An 18509-nucleotide genomic window follows, 5' to 3' on the forward strand; every position below is an offset into this window, starting at 1 on the left:
AATGGTATAATTTAAAACGGGTTTGACTTGTTCGCCCACTTTGGTAAGCCACGCCCGTTTCGAACTTCTATAAACAATTTTAGTTTCATTTTGTAATCACACACAAGACGATTTAACTTGTACAAACAACTGGCGATTTGGATGATCAGAAATGGACTCGAGCATTGTTTTTTTCTGCCTTGGAATGGCCTCCATAGTTAATGGTAAATCTAAATTTTCTTTGCAAAATCTTAATTCATTCTTCTATTTGAATATATTTCAGGACTGAGAAATTCACATTCCTTTGAGTATTGCCACTTTTTCTGTACAGTAAAAGGTCATGTGTTTTTACACGGTGTATTTTGCAATTAGAGTTCTACACTTTCGTTTCCGGAGTTGTAGAAGTTAGGCCGTTCCTATGGAAGAACCTGTTTTGCTTCCTCGTATTTCTTTGATCTGACGTATTAGTTGTGATCCAGAAAATAACAAGTTTTAATTTTTGTTTGCGTGCAGGGGACTTGACCATTCGGGGGCCAAACCAGAACGTTTTGATAGGTGACAGCGTGACATTGGAGTGCCAGTACTCAGAGAACGAGCACAACATCAGCAGCGTGAAATTTGAAAGTTTCTCGCAGGTGAGCTATCGAGGGACTTTCTTGTAAACTAAAGGTGCTGCCTTGAGATTTTTTTTCTAATGAAATGCTCACAAATCCAGAGGCAGTACTGGCCACTTTTGCACCTTGGGCGAACCACCCACACATCGCCCCCCCCGCTTCCAAAAAAATTACTTTTTGCAAACATCATCCGGTCGGCAAAATAACCCTTCACGTACGAAGCGGGGAGGGAGGGGCGGAGCGAGAGGAGAGTGCTGCTCTTCTGACACGCACGCACCAAGAACGAACGAAAGAACCCCGACACGACCCTCAGCAGCAAATTGACATCACGTGACAAATAGGGCGCCCCAGTGCCCACTGAACAGATTTGAGATGGAACTGACTGAGCTAGAAAACTGGCAAAAAAAAAATTCTAGAGAGTGCTCGTGCGCCCCCACGTGGATTGCGCATATTGCCCTTAGCAAAATCCGGTCCTGCACAAATCTCTTCTTTTGCTCTAATGTATGACTTTGGTCAAATTACACCTCGTATCTTGAAAACCTCTTGAGTGTTTATTTCCCCTGGATTTTTACTATTTAAACGAGAACAACGTATTTCAATAGTGCGGATACCGTATTGGCCCCAATATAAGACGGTGTTTGTTGCAATGAAATAAGACTGACAAAGAGAGGGTCGTCTTACATTCAGGGTCTTGACATTATACCCATTCACAACGCTAGATGGCGCCAGATATTTTTAAAGCGAATGCTGAACTTAACTCCCCAGGCCAAAGCGAACCCCTGTCACGAAGAATAAAAATTAAAATAGCGGTAGCACGATGAAGAAAAATAAAAAATAGCGGTAAGAAGGAAAGGAGAAGAAAATAAGAGAAGCAATAACAGAAAATGGAGAAACAGTAGGTTTATTTACATTTCAAAAACCAGAAGCCATTCATTTACAAATGTGATCAGTTTATATATTTAAATGTTCAGATATTAACATGTGATAGACAGTTTTTGCATGATTTCAATGAAGCAAAATAACATGCTTTTCTCTCGAATATATTGTTATGATCATTTGTCAAGTCAAGTTTATTTGTATAGCCCTAAATCACAAGCAGTCTCAAAGGGAAGAACATAGAAAAACTATTGACAATTATTCTCAAAGCATCCCCTGAGCTTGAGCTCCCAAAAGGGCAAGGAAAAACTCAAAAAAAACCTACCAGGGGAAAAATGAGAAACCTTGAGAAGGGACCACAGATGGAAGGATCCCCCTTTCAGGATCATCAGGCTGCAATGGATGCAAAGAGGGCACATAAAATACACAATATGGAAATCAAAAAGTGGATGTCCAGGCCAAAGCGAAGAGCTGTCAGAGGAGCCCTCGATTGTCCTGGCAGTGTTTTCGAGGAGGGTAACGTCATCCTGAATTGGTCCACGAGAATCTAGATAGCCACTGTCCGCTTGGGTGTCACCTAATCACCTCTCCAGCCGGGGAAGGGTGGGGGGAGTGGGGTCGGGTAGAGGGAGCAACAACAAACTCCAGCCGAATTGGCCACTACAGGTTAATTAAAGGCCATATCATAGAACTATGTCTTTAAACGTGTCTTAAATGTTTCTACTGAGGTAGCATTTCTAATATCCATTGGTAGGGCATTCCAGAGCTCTGGAGCCCAAATAGAAAATGCTCTAGACCCTGCAGACATTTTCTTGGCCCTCGGTGTCAATAAAAGACTAGCGTTTTGCGAACCAAGGTTACGAGACGGAACATAAGGAACAACCAGGTCGACGAGATATGAAGGCGCTAAGCCATGCAATGATTTATAGGTTAATAGAAGAACCTTGAAGTCACATCTTAAATGGACCGAGAGCCAGTGTAAGTTGGCAAATATTGGGAAAATGTGATCAAATTTTCTTGCTCGTGAGAGCAGCCTTGCGGCAGCATTTTGTACTAATTGTAGACTTTTGATGCTGGACTTGGGAAGACCAGAGAATAATGCATTACAGTAGTCCAGGCACGACGTGATAAACGCATGTATAATAATTTCCGCATCACCGGTCGAGAGGATTGGGCGAATCTTAGCAATATTCCGAAGTTGAGAAAACTCAATTTTGGTTATATGCTTTTGAAAGTAGAGCGTTTGGTCAAATATTACCCCGAGATTAGTTACAGTATCACTCTGAGTGATAGTACGGTTATCTATAGTTATAGTGGTTTTCTTAAATAAATGTTGATAACGAGCTGGACCAATTATCAACATCTCAGTTTTATCTGGGTTAAGACGAAGGAAGTTGAGAGACATCCATTGCTTGATCTCTGCAAGGCACGCCTCAAGATTACAACAGTCCCGCGGATCTGTCATTGAGAATGGCATATATAATTGGGTGTCATCCGCGTAACATTGAAAACTAATATTATATTTACGTATTATGTCCCCAAGCGGAATCATATAAATATTAAATAGAATTGGTCCTAGTACCGATCCCTGTGGGACACCACACGTAACCTGCCATGGACCACTCGGTGCATCCTGTCTGATAGATATGAGTGAAACCAGCCTAGTGCTCACCCTGAAATACCAGTGCAATCTTTAAGACGCTCTAATAAAATATCAAAGTCTACAGTGTCGAAGGCAGCACTAAGATCGAGTAGTAACAATACAGATGAAGTGTTTGAATCCATAGCTATGAGGAGATCTGCTGACTCAGTGGAATGATTAGCTCTAAAACCAGACTGAAAAGATTTGTTTCAGATGTACTGTAATTATTTTGCATGTAAAAATTAAATTTGGTGTTCAAAAAGTCTTTTTTCAAACTTGAGTCTTGAAAATTAGGGGGTCGTCTTATAATCAGGGTCGTCTTATATTGGGGCCAATACAGTAAAATACATGATGTACATTTTTCAAGTTTTTTTTTTCTTTATTCTTGTTTTATGTTCTTTTACTCACTGCCCAGATTCTCCATATGTGGCGCCCAGTGAATTGGTCCTTTTGGAGCTTCTGCGACTCTAATATGGAGAAGATGGATGACAAGATAGTGTTGCGCATTCCCCACATTACCTGGTCTTTCGAGGGCCGCTTCCGCTGCGTTTCCGACGACCACACGTTGAGCGCCCCCAACAAAGTCTCCAAGACGCTGTCCTTAAAAATACAATGTGAGTGTTGATATTGAATCTTAAATGTATTCTATTTGATATTTAATAATGTATGTATTTGCTTGAATTAGAGTTTTGTTCCGTAAAGTAGAGTAGAGTTCAGTAGAGTTTGTTAGCTCTCCTCAGCTCTCCTCAGCGAGGGACCCAAAATGCATTCATAGTTCATAACCGGAGAAAGATTCCAGCGGCGCAACTCGAATGTTGCCCTTTTGTTTTGGAGATTCAAACCCTTTTCCTCCTCAGCAGGAGATCAAAATTTTCAGCATGCTTTGCGTTATGCGGCGAGGCCGCTCGGACTATCGGCGTCCTCCATCTTCTCCGCGGCCATCTGATCGACCGCCTCGGCCTCACGGGGGGGATCAATAAGAAGTCGAGATTAGGCGGCGGCGAGAGGACGGTGAGGACGAAGGGCTTCTATTGAGATGGAGGAGAAAAAGAGCCATTATTCACAACACTCCTTCTCAATAAGTCCATTACTGTATGAGCGTTATTGATGACTCACCACGAGGCTTTCTTACTTGAGTATATCACACGTCAAGTAAGTAAAGTTTAGCTTTGTCGTTGTGAACGACAAAGCTACGTCTTAGCAAATACTCTGAGGTACGTCTTAGCAAATACTCAGGGCAGGGCTTTGATTTTCTTGTGAGAAACAACTTTTTGCGACTTCAACACCCGAAGCTTGGCCGTTCAGTCCGCGAGCTCAATGCTAACGTTAACTACAGCGCTTTATCTCTCTCGCCAAGGATTGAGCTGTCAATCTTTATACGTGTGTTTTTGGTAGATTTGGGAGCGTTGCAGCTTTCCAGGAAGGGTTTCAGCAGCTTCCTGCGTCTGCCGCAAGAGCTTCGCGTGCGGGAAGGAGATGACGTGGCGCTCGAGTGCTCAGCCAGCTCCTCGGAAGAGCCCAGCTACTATTGGTATAAGGAGGTGAGGCTACAGTGCATAAGAAAACTCTACACACCCCTTAGGTAAATCATTTAAAAACTCTTTTTGAAAAGAAACTATTGGAGAGCACCACCTGGTGCCATTTTGTCCAGCGTGCCGTCAAGCTCGTCATCTCGTCTCGCTCGCCCATTTAAAGAAGGGACGGACTAAGGAGGTCTGGATGAGAGCGAATGAAGCCACCTCACAGCAATGATACGGGCCGAGTTCTAATGATGTTTTCTTTTGACTGCCGGGCAAAACAAACGCTTGAATTATTCAAGCCCAGTGCTCCGGTCGTCGCCGAAGGGAAATGAATGTGATGCACGGTGACGGGGAATGTGCCGAGCGGACAAAAGTTGATGAATTGGCAGATGCGAACCAGCTTCAAAGTCAATGTCGGAGGCCAAGGCGGACAATAGAAAATGTCAAATCAATAACGCTATTGATTTTGAGCGCTATCGAAGTGGGTCAAAAGTCAAGGCGGCGGCGACATCGTCATTCGAGTCTGGTTTGAGCCATCGTTACGGCCAGAATGCTGAGAAGGCACGTTGGCGCACGAGAGCGTGCGGCAAAGGTTCTGAACATTATTATTTCATTTCTTTTTATTGAATCTGTTTGTAAAAAAAAAAAAAGCTTTCCTTTCAGAATTTGCATTTTATATAACTAAAAAAAAAAGAATTTTAATATTACTCCAGTTTACAGTTCAGAGGCTGAAATTCCAATCAAAAATTGATTTTCAACGTTTTGATTATTTTGATAATTGATTGTCGATGATTGGGTGCACCTCTAAAATGCATGAAAATACTTTTGATAAAATACTGTGGATGAACAATAATAATAATAGATCAATGTAATAAACTAATAGAAATTTTAATCATTTTAGTATATGTACTGTGAAAATTGCAGCGTTGAACGTGTGCTGGATGTCGAGGAAGCGTGGGCGCCCTAGCCCGGCAGCAATGACGGCGGCACACAGACACAATCGGGCCCGCCGGCAGATTTGCATAGAAAATGCTACTTTGGCCAAAGCTGGCTTGTTTATTTGTTTCTTTTTTAGAGGTTGGGTTGGAAGCGTCTTAATTGGGATGCATTCAAATGGAAACGGTCTTTGTTGGCAGGCTTCACCGCTCCCAGGAGCCAAATGGTTTTCACGGTGTCTTTTTGTGTCGCTCCTCAGCGCCACCTCCGCGTTGGTTGGGAGCGCCGTCTGTAAATAGTCTTGCTATTTGCATGGCAGGATTCATCCCTCACTCCCTCGCCATCTCATTACACTTTATGTCATCGTCGTTGCCGCATCTCTCTGCAGACGGCGGCCTTATCTAGGTTATTGACTTGTGTCAATGCCCGTGCAGTTTTTTTCACGCTCGGTCGCTCGCAACGTTGCAGCTGCCCTGCGAAAATAACTTTTAAATGTTTGATTTTAGCATTTTGAAAGTAGGCTGTTTTGGACATAATGAGATTGACTTTACTTGGGGAGTAGAACTTTTCTCTTGAACTTTCTGTTGCTGTTCCCTTCAGAATGGCGACTGGATCCTGCCTTCACCCGTGATGACTCTGAAGAGCGTGAGCGCCGAGGACAGCGGCGTGTACACGTGCACGGCCGAACACCCCACCGCCCCGCTGAACAAAATGCGCAACGTTACTCTCGTGGTTCTGCCTGGTAAGGAAAACTACGGAGAGGACGAGACGATAAATGAAATTTGGTAGCGTGACAGTACGCCTAAAGTCACGATCGTGGCTCAGTTCGAAGGTGACGGCTCATTTCAAATTGCCTCAAGTGAAGAAGCAATGTGCAAAACATCACTTGTAATAACAAGGACATGAAAGATGCAAACTGCAAAATAGGCTTGGAGCTGTTTCAAGACACTCCCACTTCACGTTTACATTAAATAGAAAAAACAATTACACCTTGAAAACAAGTAAACCACGTTGGCTGAAGAATGTCCTGCTAAGTTATTGCTAACCTACAATGGTAAACGCCACAGACACGTTTAAAGGTAGCATTGACTGTTACAATTTTGCAACGCATAAACCAATGGATATTTGAACAAAAATTGTGTAGCAACACATGTAGACAGATAATGTACCAATGCTCATAGGCATGTATTCTTTATCATCTGCAAAGAATGACAAAGACCGTCTCCACCTGTATCCATATTTAGTTTGTGGCTCATGCACCAGAAGGAGCGGCACAAAATGTATCGGATTGAAGCAAAAACATTCATTGTCATTTAGCCATAACTGCACCCACCCAGCGTTGTCGCCAGCCAATCACGTTTCATTTTACCCTTAGTCATTTTGAATCCGTTTTCTGTTCGCTGGCGTGAAAAGCCCCGAGACGCCGTCTTTCCGGTTCAGAAGCACTCAATCGCAGACGAGCGTAATGAAATGTGAAAGTCGTACAAGTCACGTCGATGCCAAACGCGGGCGGTCTTGACGGGCCGCCGTCCCGCCGGGCCGATGCTTCGTCTTTGTCCCAGCCAGGCAAACTGTCTTTTTTTCCCCCCCGCTGCTAATTTCATTACAACATTCCCGGCTAATCCAATTAGGGCGCCTCATCTGTCTCCATCATCTTTATCAGTGACCTGTGAGAGGACGGCAGCGTTGGGATGCGCCAGCCCCTTTTAAACGCCATCCTCTCTCACGCACTAAAAGTGTCATGAAGCCGCCGTGCGTTATTCATGATGGGGGGGAGATGGTACGACTTGTGGCAATTGACTTGCGGGTCACCTGCGTGCCAAAGTGTCTCTCCTCGCTACCCTTGGAGCGCGTCTGCTAATTAAACAGGAAACCTCTTGGGGATGCTGCTAATGATTTCTCATCCTTGAAGGCCTTGGGAATGTCACATTTAGCTACTTTGCTACTGGAAAACAGCCAGGTAAAATCGTTCAAAACCGCACCTCGGCAAATATGCCTTTTGGGAGTTGTTGAAGTTATTATTGAGAGTCAAAATTCCCTAACAAACGCAGCGGTTACAACTTGTAATTGACGAGTATCGATGAATACCGGAGTGATATCGGCCTTATTTTGAAGTATCGACTAACTCGGGGGGTGTCGATAGCAGTTACCGATACACAAGTCAAAAAATATTTTCATGAATTTTGATCAAAAATACAAAAAAGCGTGAAAACTCTTATCGGTAAGCAAAATCGCTAGTATTTGACATCCGTACTAATTATCTTTGCACTGCTAAAATAAATCCCAATTGTGAAATGTTTTTGCTGACAGAAGACGCCTGTTGGTTTGAGACCCAAAGCGGCCGTGTAGTGCTGATGACCGCCTTTGTGGCGGCGTGTGTCGTCGTGATGTTGGCGACGACCTTGTGCGTGTGCCTCTACCGCAGGAAGAAGCGAGTCCAGACCAAACTTATGTAAGTCACACCCAACACCTCAAACGCTACGTTGCATCTGTGCGCGCGCACACGTGGCGAATACACAAGTGTTGCTTCGCACATCCGAGCCAAACGCTGCTTCAACTGATTGCTACTATTTGAAGTTTATAAAGCACCTCGGAATATAGCCACAAGTCAATTATTTAGCCTGGCATCTGGAGAGTCCAAACATATTTCAAGGAGTCCAGTGCCCCCGCGGCTCCCCCTCTAGCTCCGCTAGTGGATCAAGAACACAAATAACAGCAAGATAGTTTTGTTTTTAAGATGTTCAAAATTTCTTGGGGGACAAGATTTGTTCTATTTTGTGACCGTTAAAACAGTTTGGGAATGTTTAGTAAACATCTTTGTGAACATTTGCACAAACGCTCCATGAGTTTGCCCCGCTCAGTGAGATATGGGGTTAAGAGTGACTTGGGGTAGTGTGATTTTGAGAACCTCTGACGTGCTTCGAGCCACCTAACGGCGCTCGCTTGTCTTTTTGGTTTCTGTAGCAATGACGAGTGCCAGAGCAAGCCCATCTACAAGGACAGCACGGAGGCTCTCCACTACAACCACGGAGACAAACAGCCTCTGGTCGCCGTCTGATGATCGAGAGGAGCAAGACGGATGTGTGGACAGAAAGTGACGGATAACGTCGGGTGGCTACTCAAGAATGTTTATTGATGACATGTGACAGTGATTGCTTTGCGGGTGCTCGCCGGGGGACAAAAGGCAGGCAATTTTCTTCCTATATATTTGGCAACGTGGCAGGTGATGAGCTTTCCGCTTTTAGCATTGTAAGCTAGCCGCTTCTCAGGTGTACGCACTTGAAAATCAATTTTCCAGCCGAGTGCCAAGCCGATATTGAAGTTTATTGATTTTTTTTCCCATGACGTCTTCATCTTGTTCCCATGACGGCATTTAACACTTTCTCAGCAGCATTTTACAACTTTAGAGCATATTATGAATAATAATCTTCATAATGTTCGATCAGTGGGAGGCCACGCGTTGCTCTCCATGTGGGGAAGCACTTTTGAGGGAACAAACAGTCAATATGTTTCACAAGTGGAAATCCAACTACGCTCAACTCGCATTTATTTTACTTTCCATAGGTGAAAATCTGCAAGAGAGACCAAATAAAAAATATTTTCTTCTGTGCAAAGTACTTGTAACCCTCCAACATGCATGCTATGCATTGATATGGATTCAATACACTCTTCACAAACATTGTAAGTGTATTCCAACACACCTACACACAAATTGTGAGCAAAAATGTACAGTACTTTTTGTTGTATTGGCGTTAGATACGCGCGTGCCTTTAAGAGGCGGGGCCTGCTCGCTTTGACTTTGCCGTGTTCTGCATTTTATTGTTCTCCCAATAAGCAGCTGGAGATTTTAGAGCATTCATCATTACTATGATCATTATTTTACGTGACATCTCAACTGTGATCAATAATTTGATCTCAGGGAAATTGTGAACTATAAAATTACTTTAAAGAAAGTACCAAGAAGATTGTAGAAAAGTCAGGTACCCTTGAAAACGCAAAAAAACGAAAATGATTAGGAGTGCAGGCAGCTTCAAATGAGCTTAGTTCCAATTGCCCCCTCCTCCCCCAAAATAACCGTCACGGACCGCAAGTTCATCTTTTAATTTTCCACAAAGCTTTGGTTGTCCCTGCCGCCGCCGCTTATTAACATGAGCGTGCTGGCAACACGGCGCTTTTCATCATGCTTGTCGGCTGAAGTTATGTTGGCTTTTATGCGCTTTTATTATCGGCGCGTGGCTGACCGTAGGCCGCCGTTAATAAACGGGGCGAAGTGGCACTTTAACAATGACACTTCATTAACGGCCCGCTCTGCGCCGCGCCGGGTCGGGATAATGTTATTAAACTGATTATTCAAGCGCCCGCCGTGCCTTGCCGAATGTTTTACGCACTATATGTATGGCTGCTCAAACGACACCAGCTTCAAGTAACTTAACGCCTCGGGGGTGCTGGGAGAAAGTCTTCAAGAAGTTGGAGATCACAAGCGACCCATGGAAATCAGAACTGTCCGAAAGGCTTCAGGTGTGGCTGATTATTTTCATGCAGCACAGCACAACTTGCAGCTGTGAGCAGTGACCTTTTCACCTTGGTGAGGGCCTGCCTGCTGATGGAATTTCTTTTTTATACGTTCAAGCAGAAAGACTCAGTGGATGCTTTACTTTAAGACATGTCAGGTCACTAAATTAGCTTGCCTATGGACCTTGCCCAATACAAATTTGACCAAGTATTTTTCGAATTGATGTTCCAGAGAAAAATCCACATAACCTGACATCCCAGAAAAAAAGATTTGCTTTAATCTGTGAATTTGTTTCTGCTTCAGCACTGTCAAAAACCGTGCGCGTGCCTCTCCTGCACTGAATTTAAAGACTTGGAACTGAATCGCTCGTGTTCACTCCCACAACGGCGCATGTGCCCCTTGTCTTGTTCTTTGTCAGATAAAATAATCCATCTGGGATGACCTCATGGCCGCTTGCCTAAGCAGCTCTCTCTTCTGAGCCCTTCTGCTGAATGGAGCCCCATCAGCAGATGCGGGGCTGGCGTAAAAACGGCGAAAGCTGCCTGCGTCACGCTCGCTTGATTTTGTATGTGTACACCGCATATGCCGTGTCACGCGGCTGGCGAGGAAAAAGACGAGTTGAGAGCTCGCAAGCAAGCAGGTGTTTGCCACTCATTAGTCTCTGACAATGACCCATCTGCTGCTGGGATGAGGATGAGACTCCCTGCCAAAAAGAGAACAAACACTCGCAGAGAGGATGACGACGAGGAAAGGAATGGTGGATTGCGAGAGACGAATGTTACTGTTGGTGATGTGACATTAAAGTCTGTTGAGGGTTCCATTTAAAGACCTCAAGGACAGTTGAGGAACCAAGCTGACTTATGAGAACGCACGGGAGGACATGTCCCCCCTGCTCTGTGTGCAACATTTGAAGAGGTTCTCTTTGGTATCTTCTGGGTAAGGAAGTGCCAGATGCTCAGGCCATTGTGAGCAGCCAGGAGTTGTCCCGCCAAAGCTCGGTTCCATAGATATGCTGCTTCATCATCTTGAAGGGGAAAAGGTCTCAATCTGTGTTTCCAGACAGTCTTAAATATATTGTTTCCCTGGCTCTTGTCTTGGTTTTTGTTACCACCTGCTCTTGTCAGTCCCATTCCTTGTGTTACAATCAGCTTCTTCCAGCCATTCGTGTCTTGTCCAAGTGTCTTCGTCATCTCATTAATATATATATATATATATATATATTCAGTGGAGCCAAGGTTTTCAAACGTCCCGGTTCTGGAACAGTTCGGTATTCGAACAAAAAATTCGAGATTTTTTTGCTTCGGATGTCGGACGAAATTCGGTTGTCGAACCTCGCGAGATGAGCCGAGAGGACCCGCATGCCAACTGACTCCGTTCGTTATTACATTCTCGTTACTCTGAGGATGGTATAAACTCTAATCATGAAGCAAGTGGGAGCAGTAAAGACATCCTAAAACACAAAGACGCTCATAAAGCAATGCAACTGTGAGAGCCCGGCCGGTGCGCTGCGGTTGCGCGATCGGACCAAATTAAGGTCCCTGCGCACTGAGGTCCACTTAAATTTTGGAAAGTCCATCAGGACTTTAGAAATATTTTCTAAATTTCAACGGCCGCTCTGTCACAATAATGCGACCAGCGCGCGCGGTGCAGTTGTGCGTCAGCAACGCGCTACGGTTGCGTGTTCGGCGGCGCGCTGCAGTTGCGCGGTCGGTCAAAAATGCACAAATGAAAAAAAAAAAAATACTTTTTTTTCTGCTTGGAACGGATTAAATTTTCCCCATTATTTATTTATTTATTTATTTATTTATTTATTTATTTATTTATTTATAAATAAATCTGCAATTCTATGACACCATTTGTATGCACCAAAATGTATCGACTCAGAATCCATGTAAATTGAAGGAACTGAATACTGACGCTATGCACAATGTCAACTGTGGAGGGCGTCAAAGATACAGGTTTGAAAAATACAGCGTTTGAAACGATTGTTAAAAAAGCAGCAGACATAAAAATATTAATACTGTATAACTTAAGACGAAAGTCAAATGGTTTTTTTTCACAGACTACCAATTTTGGTGCTGAAGCTCTTAATTGGCTCTGACTGCATAGAGGTCGGACTCGGAACAATGACGTCACTGTTAACTTCTTCCAAGTCGTGTACACTTAACAAAAGCATATCAAGATAAATAACCATTTGAGCCTATAATGTGTTTCGTCCCCAGTGCTCGCTTTGCTTTGTGTTAGCCATAAATTGCCGATTTGCATATTGGGCGATCGGTCACATTTTAGGGGGTTAGGAGGGGCGCACTGATTCTAATTAGTCCTCCTCCCGGACGGCTCCCGCCTCTGCCTGGGGGTTATTAAGAGTCAGCAGCACCAGGAAAAACCGGCCCGAGTCGTCAGCCAGTCCCACTCCCTTTTGCTTGTGTGTTTTGACACTCCCGCGGAGAGAAAGTGGGCGTGGGGGTGCGCAACCACAAGAAAAGTGGCGCGCGCAATATACGGCACGCAAGTACCGCGAGTGCGCGCCAGCCCAGCCGGAGCGAGCGAGCAAGCGCACGTTCACGCTGCGAGCGAGCGAGTCCTCCACGCAACGTCCTGCAAACGTCTAGAGGAATTACTACGAGGAGGGAGGAAAGAAGACGCAGAGAGGAATACTCGACCATGGCGCTCGCGTCCGTGTGGAAATACGGCGTCCCCTTCGTCGCCATCGCCGTGATTTGTTTGGCGCACAGAGGTAAGACTCTGCTTGATTTTGTGTTTGTTCCGCGTGCAAGTTTGCGTCTTCAACCTGTGCTGGCTGTCAAGTGTACTTGACTTGTTTTGAGCTGCTTGTGTGCGCGTCGCTACTTGGACTCAAAAAGTGAAAGGTGGGTTTTTCATTCCAATGCATGTGTCACACTGCAGTTGAGGTACTCAGAGTGCGTGTGCGCCTTGAATGGGCTCCCGGTGCTCCGAAGACGATGTGCGACGGACGTCGTGATTTGCTCGAGAAGGCATCAATTAGGAAGGCGCACTCACGGACACACTTGGAGTCTTTGCATTTGCTTGCTTTGCATTTCTGCCTCAGGCAGGTTGTTGAAAGGTGTTAGACTTGAATATTGCCTTTGTGGAGTCTGCAAGTTATTTTGGAAAATACATAAGCAAAAAAACCCTGTGTTTGCATAAGAATGTCTTTGCACATTCAGTTACGGCATCAGGTTAGTTTTTACACTTGCAAGTTTACAAAAATAAAGTCTGGCGAGTAACAAAATACATATTTTGTAATTGAGTAACAGTATTATCTCAGTGGGTGCTGCTGTTTTGGTTAGCAACAGAGTCTTCTTGTCAGTGTGTCAATGGGAACTGCTACAAATGGAAATTCTTCCAATTTACTTTTTTGTGATGGCATAAAAGCGGACATTTATATACGGGATGCGGAAATATGCTGCAGCTGAAATTAAATGTCTGCCCTTGATGCTTGTTTCCCCTTGTTGGGCTGGTTAAAGGTGCGAGGCTGCTTCTTGTCACGCTGCTGTGATGTTGTTGCGCAGGTGGGAGACCTACACTACTCCCACGTCAGCTGCTCTAAGGCCAAGCCGCCTCTATTATAGCTTGTGTATTGATTGATTCCCTCCTGTGTGTGTGCATGTGTGTGTGCGTCTGTGCGCGCACATGAATGTGTGTGTGTGTGTGTGTGTGTGTGTGTGTGTGTGTGTGTGTGTGTGTGTGTGTGTGCGTGAGGCCCCAGGACCGACGCAATGAGGATTTATATGCATGAGCGTGGGGGCGTTTGTGTCTCATGCAAAAGGTGATGTGGCACATCTTTATGAAATTGCCTGCGTGTTGCATTTAAATGCAGGCCTCTTGCACGTCGCTTACAGCGACGGCTTTTTTGCGGCAGTCGCCGTGGGGGGAGTGGGTGGGGGGGTGCTGGCCGATCACTGTCATTAATCTCGCAGCCACTGGCAGAGCCGGGAGAGACGGGAGGGAGGGAAAAGGATGGGCCGTGCACGCGGGGAGGGGATGGGGGGGGGGGTCCATAAAGGCAGGCTCTTTGTGAATCATATGCAGTGAGATTGTGCGGGAAAGCCCGTATTTGTGGGAGGAAATCAGCAAAAGCAATCTTGAGGGGAGATGGTGTGCACGTGGATGGCCCACCATGTCGCTAAAGTGGAAGGACAGAAGCGTGTCGGGTCCTGGCAGCCGTCAGTGTTTCCTTGGTTCGCTGGTCCCGCCAGAATGATGCTTGAGGGGCCATCCGCTGATATGGAAATGTACTTTTTAATTGCTTGTATACAAATAGTTTGCTCTCCGGCAGCTCTGGCTGCCCATCAAGTGTGAAATGAAACTGCCAAATACTTTTAAAATTGATTTATTTCTATTTTTTGTTGTTGCTGTCGACCCAGTTTTAAAAATGCATCTTTTAGCCAGCTGTTGACTTGGAAGGCCAGGCCGGGTGAAGATCCAGAGCCATTTTCATGCAACAGACAAACTCTGAATTCATAAACCCCCCCAGAAGTAATCCAAGTTCCTCTTTTTTCCGGTTGATGAATTCGCAGCTCGAGTCATCTTTGCGTCGGTTGTGTCGAATGGCAGGACGGAGACAGCCTTGCGGCGTGACAGTGTGCCTAAAGGGCTGCCCTGAGGCACACATGAGCGTTTGCAGCCCCTGTGTTGACGCAGCCATCACGGTAAGAGCTGGTGCAACCGGATAAAGACAGAGGACAAATATGACGTAGAGACATGAATTTGGTTTGGCCTTTGTGAATGAGCTGCTGCCATTTATTGATTGCACACTGGGTCACAGGGTCAATTAGGGACATGTCAACACCCCCACTTGTTCCTTAATTGACACACAAACATACGGTCTTTAATTTTGAATTTGTACCCTAACATTTCCTTCATTTCAACATTACTCGCTGCAAGAAGATCGTCAACCCAAATAATCAGTAGGATTCTGTCATTTCCAACATTTTTACAGTAAAAAAAATAGTCAGCAATATTTTGAACAAAACCATTTTTAATAAGGAAATCGTGTAACATCCTATTCCAGTTTCGTCCTGATTGTTTCAAACCATACAGTGACTTCTTGAGCTTACACACTAATTTCTCTTCTGTTTTAGATTTAACCTCCAACCCTTCAGGCTGCTCCATGTAAATCACACAGTCTATAGGAGCATGGAGATATGTTGTTTTTAAAATCCATCTAATGTAGCTCTAAATTGTACTATACTGTACTGTACAGAAGTCATATCAGCAATTGGTGAGAAGGTTTCATTAGAGTCTAATTCTGCCACTTGACTATAACCTTTTGCTACATATCTGGCTTTGTAAATGGTTTCCAACTGATTTTCTTTAATAGCATAAACCCATCTACCCCCCACTGCATTTTTTGCCTCAGGTAAAGTCGTCAAAGTAAGAGTATCATTCTCTAAGAGAGTCCATTTCCTCTTTCATAGCTTTGGCCCACCGCTCTGATTTAGAAGAGCTCAAAGCTTCTTTTGGGGTCTGTGGGACATCACAAATCACACGATATCAATCATCAATACTTGTGAATGCCTCATCACATTTTACCTCATAATCAGAATCTGTATAATATTGAGGGGCTCTCCACTCTAGCTTTGGATAACGACCACTCTGGCTGCTCTCACCATCACATTTTAAGTTTCTATCACAAACCTCTATTTTTACTTCAGGTGGGATTGGTTGTGTCTCATCCAGGTTTGGTTTTGGGGTCTCCACCCTCTTTTTAGACTCAAAATGTTCATACAGGTCATCTGTCTGAGTGTTACATTCAATAAAACATTTTGTCACAAACCTCACCAGTCTATTTTTGGTTACTTTCCCTGTCTCTGGATAAAAAATTAGATATGCTGGACTGTTTTTGTCATAGCCAACAAATATGCCTTTTTCACATCGTGTGTTCAACTTTTTCTCATCATATTTATATGCATAACACTCTGACCCATACACTCTCATTTTGGACAACTCCGGCTTCTTCCCAGTTAACACTAAATATGGGGTTTGTCCAAGTCGTCTAGAAATAATATATTTCTGATTATGCCGGCCATTTGTACTGCATAAATCCACATATACTTTGGTAAGTTACTCTCAATTAATTTGCATCTAGCCATTTCAAATAGAGTCCTCCAGGCCCTTTCAGCTGTCCCATTCTGATGGGGTGAATAAAGAGCTGAAGTTTTATGTCTCATAGCATTTTTACATAGCAGATTGAAACACATGAGAGGTAGACTCACTTCCATTATCTGACCTTATACATTGAATTTTGCCATCAGCAATGAACCTTTCAGTAGCTACAACAGTGTCACTTTTAGCTTTAAGAAAATAAGTGAACACAGCTCCAGAATAATCATCAGTAAAAGCTATAGCAAACTTGAAACCACCTTTTCCAGCAGGTTCTAAAGGTCCAACCAGGTCTGCGTGCACAAGCTCTAAAATGTCCTTAGCTTTTTCATCTGCATATCTGTTTCTGCTCTGAGCAAATTTACCTTTAATATACACTTCACATGTCATATTGGGCTTTTTAGTTTTAATTTTCATTCCTTCTGTCACGTTTACCAGCTTTAACACATCATCATAATTACAGTGTTCCAAAATTTCATGTCATGTTTGAATGTCATAACACACATTACATTTATCCGCCTCATTTTCAACAGTACTCAAATAAAACAGTCTAGCATTCATTTGAATCTCAAAACTCGTACCATTTTTATGGATGAGCCGATTCACTAAGACAAATGCCACTGGCTCCGCCCCCTCTCACCCACAATTAACAACTCGCCCCGCCCGCCACCACATCTACATTCCCCCCACCATTTGGTGCCTCCATGAGCACCTGAATTCTGGCTGTAAGCATTAAATCACATCCATTTGTTTGTTTGAATGCCTGCAATGAGACCCCCCTCCCCCTGGCCCCCCACCATTATAGTAGGTCTTCGCTTGGGCACTCTGCTTTCTGTGTGATGAGATTTGAATACCAATTATGGCGGAAACGCGCACCCCCATGCACATGCAAAATTATGGAGAAATGAAAGTATGCACACATAGATGCACTCATTTCTTCACTGCATTCACTTACTCAGCTGAAGACGGGGGAGGCAGGGAACTTTATTTGTAACGTAGTGCCATTACAATTCAGGTCAGGCTGAGTTGTGTCTCATTTTCATGACCCCCTCCTATCATTTCACGTCTTGGGGGGGGCATCAGCTGTACATTCCAGTCACTTTTTTCAGCTGAACCATTTCACCTTCTCATCAATACGTTTGCCTATGTTTTAAAATTGTTGGCGGGATACAGTATGGGTTTGCTATACAAAACCTGTCAACAATCAGGTTAAGTTCACATGGGCTGTTACCATGGTTACTGAATTTCTGTCAGTCTCCGACAGTCTTGACCAGTAAAGTAAGTTTTTCCAAAATCAGCAAGCTGGACTTTTTCCATATAACGTCATGTCATCAACAGTGAGAACCCACATTTGCTAACCCATGAGACGTTTGACAGTTAGATGCTGCTGTTTTGGTTAGCAACAGCATTGAAATGGGACTGTATCGCCTCGCACGATGTTTCCGAGCGGCACCGCCATTATTTGAGCGAAGGCAGCATGTTGAGGAACGCGCTTGGACGCTGACGTTTGTCAGAGGTGGCGGCGCTCTTGCTGCCTTCCTTGCTTGTCAGATTGCATCACCGGAGTTAAAAATGGCCTTCCTTGCGCTTTTGTTGCTGCTGCGCCGGCAGACTTTATCCTTTGATCCAAACCTTGGAGGAATAATTGGCCCACAAATAAACTTGTCAACAATTTAATTGGAACGAGCGGCACTGCTCGAGCTGTCGGGCGCGATGGCGCTACCGCCGCCGCTTCAAGGCGGCGGGCGACTCGCTGCCCTTGCTTGGACGTGATACTCGATCGGCTTCTTTTCTTGTGCCACCAAAAAGAAGATGAACCAGATTGATTATTCTGCAGTGTTGGTTGTTTTGAAAGAGACTTTTCCTTTTGATCCGAAAGATCTTGAGTGATTATTTGGCCTGCTGGACTAGTAAACCTGCTCGATAATTGCTGTAATAAATCCTCGTGTGTGTGTTCATCACACAATTTGTTTGGTCAAATCCAAAACTCAGTTAAGATGTTAAGTCAGCGAGTCGGCATGTTGGCATGTCGGTCGCCTCCAGAGAAGAAACAAATTTCACCGTTGTGGAAACGCTGCTTTTTGATCAAGCAATGGCACGTGAAAGAGTCCCGACGGTCCGGGCCAGCCCAGGTCGGGCCGGGAGAACGCAATAAACAAATTGGAGCGTTTTGCAAGTGGGGCAAAGTCATGACTGAGAGCGTCTGGCAGCTCATCGCGGGATGGCTTTTATTCCCCCGGAGGATTTGATCGCTCCATTACTCAGAGCCGGTCACTGCGGCACTTTGCTGTGTTTTGGTGGGA

The 18509-nt window shown here is 44.5% G+C and overlaps 2 protein-coding genes across 2 annotated transcripts in view; both read left to right on the forward strand.

The window, feature by feature from the left end:
- The first annotated feature begins 51 nt into the window (after positions 1–51).
- On the forward strand, positions 52–9247 carry LOC147052524 (leucine-rich repeats and immunoglobulin-like domains protein 1). Its single transcript, XM_085917420.1, has 7 exons — positions 52–203; positions 493–614; positions 3527–3725; positions 4507–4652; positions 6168–6309; positions 7878–8019; positions 8532–9247. Exons 1-7 carry the CDS (start codon positions 152–154, stop codon positions 8623–8625), a joined length of 897 nt encoding a protein of 298 aa, XP_085773546.1. The 5' UTR covers positions 52–151; the 3' UTR covers positions 8626–9247.
- Positions 9248–12675: 3428 nt separating this feature from the next.
- Positions 12676–18509, forward strand: part of cadm4 (cell adhesion molecule 4) — a 106115-nt gene continuing 100281 nt past the window's right edge. Inside the window, exon 1 of the mRNA XM_085917418.1 lies at positions 12676–12817. Within this exon, the coding sequence (XP_085773544.1) occupies positions 12745–12817 (73 nt within the window). The 5' untranslated portion in view covers positions 12676–12744. The remainder of the gene's footprint in view (positions 12818–18509) is intronic.

Source organism: Syngnathus leptorhynchus, chromosome 8 (genome assembly GCF_054491065.1).
Source record: "Syngnathus leptorhynchus isolate UIUO chromosome 8, UIUO_Slep, whole genome shotgun sequence".
Taxonomy (NCBI): domain Eukaryota; kingdom Metazoa; phylum Chordata; class Actinopteri; order Syngnathiformes; family Syngnathidae; genus Syngnathus; species Syngnathus leptorhynchus.

Excerpts from the sequence above, each read along its gene's own strand:
- LOC147052524 (XM_085917420.1), top strand. The coding sequence starts at position 152 with ATGGACTCGAGCATTGTTTTTTTCTGCCTTGGAATGGCCTCCATAGTT. Across the intron at positions 204-492 it reads AATGGCCTCCATAGTTAATG|GGGACTTGACCATTCGGGGG; the intron begins GTAAATCTAAAT and ends GTTTGCGTGCAG. Across the intron at positions 615-3,526 it reads AATTTGAAAGTTTCTCGCAG|ATTCTCCATATGTGGCGCCC; the intron begins GTGAGCTATCGA and ends CTCACTGCCCAG.